General features: G+C 42.7%; 1 protein-coding gene across 2 annotated transcripts in view; it reads right to left on the bottom strand.

The window, feature by feature from the left end:
• Window positions 1-10,934, bottom strand: part of arhgap35a (Rho GTPase activating protein 35a) — a 54,434-nt gene that overhangs the window by 4,683 nt on the left and 38,817 nt on the right. For both annotated transcript variants that reach the window (XM_008309156.3, XM_008309155.3), the window contains 2 exons: window positions 4,935-5,076; window positions 381-458 (listed from right to left, as the gene is read on the bottom strand). In XM_008309156.3, the coding sequence (XP_008307378.1) occupies window positions 381-458; window positions 4,935-5,076 (220 nt within the window). The remainder of the gene's footprint in view (window positions 1-380; window positions 459-4,934; window positions 5,077-10,934) is intronic.

Raw genomic sequence — 10,934 nt, 5'->3', positions numbered from 1 at the left:
ATTTCTGTAGCGGCACGCTTCATTAACCGAACCAATCTGTAGGTAATTAACTGGCCAGAGCAGACAGACGAGCACATGAGGAGAGTTGTGTACATGCACACGTGGGTGTAACACAGTGGCTGGAGCAGGTAGATGACTGAGGAGCCCGCTGTACAGCTGACACAGAAGCAGAGGCCAGTTATCTCAGGAGAGTTCATTGATGGGTCTCTGGGTAATCAGAACTCAAACAGCAGCTCTCTGTGCAGCTGTGTACAGGAGGCCATACTGTAGAAACACTGGGAATACACCCAGGTCTTTTCTTTAGGACACCCAGCCAAAAGAGTGAAAGGTACAAATGTGTGAACAGTATGTGGTACAGCCAGGAGTGGAGTGGAACTCACCTTGGTCAAACTGCCGCTGCATGCTCTCCATCTCTGCTTTGTTGCCACTGACTCTGTAGATGCCCTCTGTGCTCAGACCTGGTGAAGAGAGAAGAAGGAAAAGTGTCTTTCCTTGATTCTTTTGGAGCATACATCACATACGTATATGGACTGATATATATATAGATATAGATGTGTAGTAGCTGCTTTGTCACCTTCAAAAACCCTTTGATACAGTACAGCTAGCGCGGGCAGCGGTACAAGTCTCTCAACGTCTCCCATCTAAAGGCAATGCTAAGCACTATTTATTTAACTTCTAAAGTCGCCCCACATGACCGTTAAAAATACCCACAAGGGCATGGCGACATTCTGAGGCCGTCCGTGTGACCATTTTTTAACGTGAGTGAGTGTGCAGACTGTGCATTTTTTTTTCTCCTCCTTGACTTTACCTTGGACCAGTGGTGGAGCACTGAGACATTATGACAGCAACACATGGATATATAAACAGACACGAGGACGTCTATCCCAAATCAAGAGTACTGTCCCTCCTCCCAAAGAGAGGAGGTGAAGCCGGAGGTGGCCGAGTCCAAGGTGGTGAACTGACGGACCGTAGACGGGATTATAAATGAGCAGATCGGTGGGACAGCTGATTGGTTGGTCTGGAGATAAAAGTTTCCAGGCAAGGTTGAGATGGTTTGGACATGTGCTGAGCAGAGATAGGGGATACATCGAGCAAAGGTTAGAGGAGATGGAGCTCCTCGACGGATGGGGATGGTTGGAGAACCAGAGGTGGAGGAAAAGATGAGATACAAACGTATTGTATGTATATTTAACAATGAAAAAAAAAAACTCCCAGGAGTCCCAGGAGGTCAGAGATGGAAAGTCACAGGCTGTGTTTGTACGTAAACACTGGTTTTATTCCATTCCTCAACTCCATTTTAGTTCATTAATAGTTTTTCCTCCCCCCACTTTACCAAAATAATAAGCTTTCACCTCCCACACGCATCGGCACCTTCGCCGACACTCTGGTGGCAATCAAGGGGAGACAAAGAGCAATCTGAGGAAGGGTGAGGGAGATAGGGAGTGGCAGATAAAGGGGGAGAGATAGAGAGAGGCAGGGAGGAAATGAGAGAGCTCTCAGTCGAGGCACACGGCATCGATCTTTTTCTTCTACCAATCAATTATCCACAAAAGCTTTTTCGAGCCAGACGCTAAGAAAACAGGGATGGTTCAGATAGGGAGAGGGGAAGAAGGGAAGTGGTGGGGGGGGAGGGGACGAGAAGCCAAGGATGTGGAAATATATAGGAGGAGTGTGAGGATGCATAAGAGTCAGGGTCAGACTGATGAAAGTGAGATGGAGGAAAAAAATGAAGGGATTAAGATAAGGAGGGATTGGAGGAACGGAGATATGTGGAAAATAACAAATAAAAAGAGAGTTTACAGAAGAATAAAAAAAAAAAACAAGTTGAGAGTGTCGGAGTAGGAATCAGGAAACACAAAAGGTGAAACCCTGGAATCAGCTTCCTCTTCCTGCGACTTCAACAAAGAAGCACTTCCTGGGCACAATCTAAACACCAAACGCCTGCTTCACCGGCATCCTCCTCTCTAGCCACGGTGAGAACACGTTGATCAGCCCCTGAACCAGGTCTTTCTCTGGGTCCTGCAGCCCAGAGGCTCACATCATAGTTCTCTGTGGAGACAGGCAGTCGCTGGGTGCTGCCCTTTACGTCGCTATGGAGGTTCCTACAGGCTGCAGATATGCCCGTACACGCTAACACACATTTATCAAACCGGCACCCGGAGCAGAGAGCACTGAGGCCACCACTCCTGAGAAGAAGAAGAAAAAAAGCGCCAGAGCTGAGGGGGAGATAACGGCAGTCGCCGTGGATTGATTTTTATACAGCTGCATGTCTACGAGCTCAAAGCAGGAGAATGACACAAAATAATAACAGAGCTTATTCTTCCTCGGGACAAATGAGCTGAGCTGAGCTACACCAGATAAATCGACAAAGACGCTGGAATAAAAAGAAATGCATAAAAGCGGCGGCGAGAATTAAGTGCGTGTCTGTTTGAGTAGGTACAAGTAGGCTAGGTTCCAGTGAAGGGGGGGTTATTTTAGCTTCTTTAAAATATATACTTAGAGGGTATTTTGTGCCATTTTTAAAGAAATGCCAGGAGTTGCGCATTCATCATCATCTTGGTTTTTGTTTCCCTTCTTGGTTCTTAATTTGTTCGAGCTGAGTCATTTAATATATAAACCCTTCTACATTCTGTGAACAGCTTTCGGTCTGCTTTCCTGGCAAACACTGTTATGGCGTCTTTTTAACAGAAGGGGGGGGGGGTTTGCTGGTTATTTTGTAAGAGAAAAAAATATTTTTTTGTTATGGTTGGCTAAGTAAAAAAAAAAAAATACCACGGTACCATTCTGCACTGCCATACTGAAGACTATTATGTCTGAAGATTACTGACTCATATGAAGTTAAGTTTGATACTGGAGTTCTCACTGACAGTGTTTTTCCAACACAAGGACGCCAGACAATAGGAGTGTTATCAATGACAGAGAATCGACTCAGGAACACGTGGGTTGGGATTATGGTTGATTCTTGAGAGGTTTTTTTTTGGGTTTTTTTTGCCCAAGATAGACCAAAAAGAGGAAGGATGTATGTCCAAGCTGGAGGCCAAAGGTCAGCTACAAAAAAACAAAAACACCCACACACCCAACACATGTCATGACATACCATAGGGTCAGCACTGTATGGTGAATAAATAAGTCATTGTAGCTCATTTCCCCTTCCAATCAGCCCGTCCATGCTCTGGGCATGTGTGTGTGTGTGTGCCCTTCTGCACAACATGTGTTAGTTTGTAAACAATGTAGATCTGCTCACATTCTCAGTGGATCCTCGAACAGGATGTAGGAGGAGTAGACACACACACACACACAAGCTTAAGAAATGCCAAAAAAAAAAAAAAAAAAACTGAGCCCAAATGCTCTTTCAATTTCCTACCTTGTGATATTGATCGGACAATGATGGTGGAGAACATTACGTGAAAAGCCCCCCCCCCTCGGCCCAAACCACATGGACACACACACACGTACGTAGAGTGGGAGGGGAGCAATGAAAGGAGAATGAAGATGGAGGGGAGTGAAGGAGAAAAACAATTTTACTGAATTGAAAGAAGTGACAATAAGAATAGAAGTACGGTCTGGGTAGAAGATGAAAGAGATGGAATCTGACAAGAGGAGGCAGTTGGAAAGATAGGGGGAGGATGAGTGCACGGGGGGGAGGAAGGACACACAAAGAGGAAGAGGAAACTGAGACTAGGAAGTTATAATACAGCAGATGTTGACTGTTTCAAAAGTGGGGAATAGTCAGAGCAGGTACAGACCAACACTAGGTTGTAACTGAGAAGTCAACAACTTGATTTTTTTTTATTATTATTATCATTGCTGTGACTACTGCAGTCAACAACAGGACGTCTGAGGTGGAATCTGACACCGTTCTTTCTTCATTCACAGTTTTCCTTCCACACTCCTACACTGAGGCTTCAGCAATCCGCACAAAAACAGGGCCAGGAATCAGGAGGCAGATTACAGTGGAATGCACAGACATGACAGAAGCAACAACAGCTATATTTTGATAAACTCACTGCAGTCCATCTCATTTCCTGGACGCCAGTAAACACAACATCAACCATAAGGCCTAAAGGCAAACAACAAAACCCGGGCTTGGAATAGTTATTAATTTCAAAAAAGTTTTATCATATAAAACTATTTTAATATCTGTTAATACCCCAGTTAGATTACACTGATAGACTTTAGTACCAAAGATGGTCTATACGTTCTTCGCAGACATTGGCTCCACCGGACGTCTCACTTGGTTTTACTGTAACAGCTGGTGGCAGAGGAAAGAGTAAAGCTGGCAGGGAGGCGCAACAACAGACTGGTGGGCGGTGTGGGAGGTGGAGGAGGACCGGGGTGACATCTGGACAACACAGCGGCAAGGTTTTAAAAGGCAACGCCACGAGAGAATTTGGTGAGACCCGAAGAGAAGAGGACGAGGGAGAGGAAAGGAGAGGAGGAGTTGAGAGGAAAAGACGAGAGAGGGAGAGTAGCAACAAGAGGAGGAGAAAAGGGCTGAAAACTGCCACTTACATCTACGGATAATACACACTATATTTACATTTAAACTGTAGTATTTCAGACATAATTACTCTTAACATGATACTTACCGCTAAAATATTTGAAACTGTTGAAAATTCTATTTTTCCCCCCCTGAATGTGACTCTGATGAGTTTGTAATTGACTGTCATCGACTGTAATCACTGTCATCTGAAGAGGCCTGATGACCTTTCTCTGTCTGAACAGTCTGCCACTCACACTTGGTAACGATCAGCGTTTAATAGGCATTTCACACTGGTGTTTTACCTGACATGGATCGTTACAGCAGTGTCATTAAGAATAATGAGTGTATGAAGGAAAACACAGGTGTGTGTTTGTATAACCAGACTATACACTACAGATGTTTACAACAAATTTCCCTAAACTGTGAGTGCTATTAAAGCTGCTACTCTCACCTGTCACTTCAATGAAGCGGATGCACTTCTCGATGAAGACCGGGATCGGCCTCTCCGCTGAGACCACGGTGGACAGCGGCATGCCGAAGTAGTTGCTTTCAAGGGGTTTGGAGATGGAGTGGCGTGGTTTGGCTCGAGGTTTCTGAAGAGAGAGAAAGAGAAAAAAAAAAGTGATTATTATTATTAAGATTCTTAGGACAGTGAAGTCGGTGAGACGCATTCGCTGGAGCTTTAGAGGCACGCGTTTCAGAAACGACATGAATTACTCTCCAAAATTTCTGTTGATATTTTCAAACCAACACATTCAGCACCCTCAGAGAAAATTGCATCTGATAAAAAAAACCCGCGCGGTGGGTGTCAGCGAGTGATAACACGGTGTGTTTATCAACTCCTCCACTACTCTCTTCTTCCATTCACACTCTCTCTACCGCACCGCAGCTCAAAGATAACCAAAGTCCGTACGTCCACTCTTAAATTGCTTTTTAAAATCCCGCTTTTCTTCTGGGAAAACGGAGGAAAAACTCTGTAACTTTCTGGTGGCTGTGGTAATCGCCCGGTGTTTTAATAGTCTCTAGTGAAAACGTTTGGATGCATCACAAGGCCTGGATCTCGGGTAAATTTGTCAGGTTTGCCTCTTTTTGAAGGTTCTGTCCTGGCAAACCGTGTGGTGAGGCGAGGATACACGGTCGGTTGGGCACAAACACTTTATGTGCTGTGCAGGCTCTGAGAGAGAGAGTGAAAGAGAGAAAGAGAGAGAGAGAGAGAGAGAGATAGAAAAGGAGCAGCACTGCTCAGCTTGGCCTCTGCTGAAGATTCAGACCAGAATTCTGATGCTAACCATACACAGCTACTGTACAAAACACAGCGCGTTACTCGAGGAACATTAATTAGGCAGGTTGTTCTTGTAAGCTTTTATCAGTGCTGCTGTTTGAATATATAAGTCTAGTCCTCTAGTTTTTTTTTTGTGCTGGATTATTACCATGCAAGCTATCATCTCTTTGAGTATACCATCAAACTGAGCCTTTATTTTTGAATAATATGTGGTCGTCATTTTCATTGCATATAAAGTTGACTATGACAAAAGACGCAACAAGGAAAAAGTACCTTAATTCTTTAAAAAGGTTATCTTTAAATTATTTGAAATATCTAAGCTGTGAATCACTTGTTTTACTCCACAGGTGGGATTCAAACTATTATTTAAACAAAACAAAAAAAATCATGATTTTCTAACAATAGACATCCTTTGCAAAGGAAAATATAATGGTTAAAATCCCCCAAATAAACCAGGGAGGATGAAAACAAAGACGTCACGCTGTCATTGACTTTAATACAAATTACTATGGTTCCTCCATGTCTCAGTATCAACACGCTTCAGCAAAAACAAACAACACCAAACTAAAACACAAAAAATGGATCGACAACGTTTGGAATTCTTATCACACCTTTTTTTTGTTCTGTAATCTGAACAACTGGTTTCTGTCAACGGTTTTTAACTTTGACATTCTTTCTACGATAACAAGCTGACTAGCTGAAGTTGCACGACTGGTCTTCCTGGTTTTGTTACAGATAACTTACTTCTACTGCTATACATACACATATATGATTCGCTTTGTGATGTCACACATTTTAAAGACACATTCCCAGGTTTTGAGAGATTAGGAAACTTCTACTTGTCATAAAAACTGACTCTCGTATGTGTACAAAATCTCTAACATGGAGTACATCAAATGAAGACAAGAAAACACATTTTGTTTTTCTAATCAGGTTATTCTGTGCGAATCAGTCGTCCAAACATTCACCCAGTCAGAGTCAATAGTGCCATCGACTTATAAACTGCAGCATGACAGAAGGTTGAGGTGAGTTTCTATGATATTCTCCAGAGAAGTGCTTTGTTACTCCCCCATCTCAGAGATGACTCAGCAGCACTGGAGGCTCAGCGAAAGTGTCTACACTTCACTTAAACCTGATCCCACTGCGAGGAAATGTCCAGGTTAAATAAAAGCAATTTCCGAGCCAGTCAGTAAAAGAACTGCTCCTGGTTATTATTTTTCCATTATGACCAAAATGTGAGTGACTCTACCAGAGGAATGGCTTCAGACACTTAAAATGTTTTATGTAACCATCGCGATTGGAAATGTTTTATTTGGAAAAAAAATAACCAATTGATGTGGTTATGTACAATATGGGCAGAAACAAAGAGAATTGTGGCGAAGGGGCTGTAAAATCTCAGTCGAAACCTTTTCCAGCGTTTAGCTCCCATCACTTAAGTCTTTTATTAATTTAACACAATGATTGCAGGGGAAACATGCAAATGGGCAAAAATATGTTTAGTTGAAGCTAAAAATACACTAAAAATGCTTGTCACCTTCTGCTGCCTTCCTCTGCCGCTCTCTTGTTCCAGTTAACTCACACACATTCAGCAATTGTAGATTCTTTTTCTCAACAGCAGGGGATCTACTGTACACGTGAAGTACGAGTACATGTACTTCCAGGTTCACCAAAAACCCGTGAGTGTTTAATGGATATAAAAGGGTGGGTAAAAATAGACCAAACTCCTTGGCAACTTGTTTTCTAGCTCAGGGTAGCATCCTATCATCTATTTGCGTCTTCTCTGAAAAGCTGTGTTATGTATCAGTGCCACATCTTCATCCAGCAGACTTTGTCATTCACTCCCTACGTCGTCTCCTCCACCTACTTTCCCCCTTCTATCTCTCACCGTCTTCTATACCCCTGCAGTTCTGCCTTCTGGCCACTCCTTGTTGTTGCTGAGTGAGACGGAACGCGTTGCCAGCACCGAGGACACAAAACCAACCTCGACCACAAAAGATAAACAATAAAACACATTTTCCTTAATAATAACACGGAGGACGGCGTATCAAACATTTAGAGTCCGCTTTATGCTGAAGGATGCATAAAAACGCCACAATCCCCACTCCACCAGAGCGGCGCTGCTTCCCTTCAAACACAAACACCCGTTTCCCTTTCTCTCCTCTTATCTCTCATATGAGGACACTACACTGGTACTAGGTGACTGAGGAATTTGAAGCATTTCTCTTACAAGCTGAGGAGGATTTAAGCTGTAGGAGGTGGCGAGGGGAGAGAATGGAGTGGGAAGGAGAGAGAGATAAAGAAAAAGTAGCGCAGGGCATTTAAATGAGTGTAGAAAAGTTGTGTAAATCTGACTGGAGCTGGACTTACAGAAAATATATGCAAACACATTTCAAATAGCACTAACTTGCGTTTTTTTTCAATGCTCAAATAGCACTAACTTGCGTTTTTTTTTCAATGCTCATCAAAATAATGTCGACATACTTACTCTTACTGGACTCAGCGAGGTATCAGTGATGAAATGATCACATATATATTGGATTTAATAGCTTCCATATCAATTCTATAATGTTGGCACACTGGTAAGGCTGATGCACCAACCCAGTAAGACGGCAGCCTGGGGGAGTTTCCCTATTATTGCAGCATTTTCAATTGAAAACAATAGGCCTTAAGGTAAAAGTAAAGTGAATGTTGTAGACCATACGTGTCAAACTCAAGGCCCGGGGGCCAGATGCGGCCCGCCGAGCCGTTTTGTGTGGCCCGCGGTTTAAAGGTTTTTTAATTACACAGGATTGAACAATATTTTTATTTTGAATAACTAATATTCACTTGCAGAAACATATAATAGACTGTTATGGAGTAGTTAAATCTACAGCAGTCCCCAACCTTTTTGGTTCAAAAGACTGGTCAGCCAGCACCACCCGTTACCCCTGACCTGTTTTTCCAAAATATTCTCTTAAATAGAGAAAGTAAATGGATTTTCTTTGAATGAAGTAAATTAGTAAAAATTAAGTACATTTTTTCACTGTGTCCCAAATGACCTATGGATACTGGTCTGCAGGGTTGGGGGACCCCTGATCTATGCAGTCTTCCATTTACAAACTGTATTAATGCTGTGTGCATCCATTTACAAACTGTATTAATGCTGTGGCCGCCGGTGAAAATGAGTGTGACACCTGTGTTGTAGACAGATAAAAATGTCCAGACAAATGTAAACATTTCTGTTGTTCAACTTCTAATGTACGTCCATTTACTGAACTTGAATTGAGATAAGCTTTCCTCTTTGTGTCAAATACTGTGTTTTGATAAGAATGTAATCTTCTGTGATCTGTGCCACAAGGTTAAGGCGTGGAGCCGACACGTATTAAAAAGCATGGCGCCGTGCGTTCACCTTGGACGGTTTCAAATGCTGTGTAATGATACAATTATTAATCACTACAATTTTTGTCACATTGCATTATATGGCTGTAACTGTTTCACACAAGAGCAACAAATGACATCCTATAATAGGGATATTTCACATGAACTTAGCCCGCACATTAACTCCTTTAAGCAGCTAAATGAATTTTTTTTTTTTAAGTTATAGGTTTTGAGAGAAGTGAACAAAATGGATCTGTTACGCAGTGACAAAAAAGTACCACAAAGCCAGGTGGAAAGCCTACTTAGTGGCTTCTTATCGATCAGAATCCACACAAACAGAAAGAGTCAGTTCCACACCATGGCCTGGTCACTAACAGATACAATACATCTCCCCTACAATGAACCGATAACTCAATATTGTGTCATCCTCAGGGGACTCCAGGCTGCAGCAGATTGAAAATGGGCTTTTATCTTTGCGACAGCTGCTTAGAAGACAGGTGATGGAACCTGATCACTTTGTTACAACCACAGCGAAGCCATAATGGCCTGTAATGTGTCTTTTCCAGGTCCCAGAGTTGCGGCGCGGCACAAATCAAAAGCGCTAATTAGAGAAATGACGCTGGTCTGAATTCATCTGGCTCGAGTTTTCGACGGTGCTTCAACTCTAAACCGCCTCCTCCCCGTTTTTCAGCAGTTGTGCATCTATTTGGTGTTATGTGATACTTTATCGATTCCCCTTTTCAACTGGGTCCCCTCTGGCTACGGGGTCAGAGCACAGGGCTGGGCAACGTCAGTTCCACTGAGTGTATATTCGCTGATGTGGGGCCCAGACTCGGCTGGCCCGATTTTCGTTTGCAGTCTGACCAACGTCTACTCTCCTGCACCAGTCTCGACGTACTCTCATCCAGAATAACAAATGAGACCAAGTGAACTGAGAGCAAAGTCTGCTAGTGCATTAAGAGGAAGTTTTAAGCAGTGACAGATGACAAGCCTGGGCTGTGAGAAAATATTAATCACACCCCTCCTGTTCTACCCTACTGGCAGCCATCATAATCACCACAGAGGCACATGGACAACATATGCAGCCCGTAACATCTATTCAGGGGGCACTTGTGTGCGAATGATCAGCATGCCGGAGTGATAAGCCTGACGGCGTAAGGTCAGAAGTGTCAGCGCAACATGTGGACATCACAAGGACAAACAGAAATGAGCAGCAGAGCGACAAAGTGGAAACTGTGAATCCGTCAGTTCTTTTTTAACATCCAAACTGCAGTTAAAGCTTGACGGGGTTTTATGAATATCACTGTCTTTGTCCATAAGGACATGGACGCAGTATTGATTTACAAGCATAAAGGCAGGAAAAATCATTACAAGAGCACTGCGGGGGGGTTAGAAATGAGGTTTTTTTAAAAATAATATACAAGATTATGTAAAAAATGGGAAAGGGTTAAAAGTTGTTATTTCGGAAGACTTACATTTAACTAAACATTTATGGCATTTTTTTATTATGATTACACTGCTGAATGTGCCATTTAGAGCAGAAGCCATAATACAATAGAATCTGCTGCCAAAGTGATTCCACCTTAATGTTTTGTTCATTTAAAGTGCATCACTTCCAGTAAGTGACAACTCGGTTGGGACCCCTTACTGTTCGCCTATTACGACGATCACTTAATGAACAGCAGGGATGTTTACGGCTAATAGGACTATGTATAAACCTGGATATGGCTTTTATTTTCCTCAATTAAATTACCAGTAAGATAGATATTGACTTTCTATCCTGGGAAAATAAACATGCTGTAGTTTAGTAAA

Source organism: Cynoglossus semilaevis, chromosome 4, assembly GCF_000523025.1.
Source record: "Cynoglossus semilaevis isolate Cse_v1.0 chromosome 4, Cse_v1.0, whole genome shotgun sequence".
NCBI classification, from domain to species: Eukaryota; Metazoa; Chordata; class Actinopteri; order Pleuronectiformes; family Cynoglossidae; genus Cynoglossus; species Cynoglossus semilaevis.
This window is presented reverse-complemented; position numbering and strand designations above follow the sequence as displayed.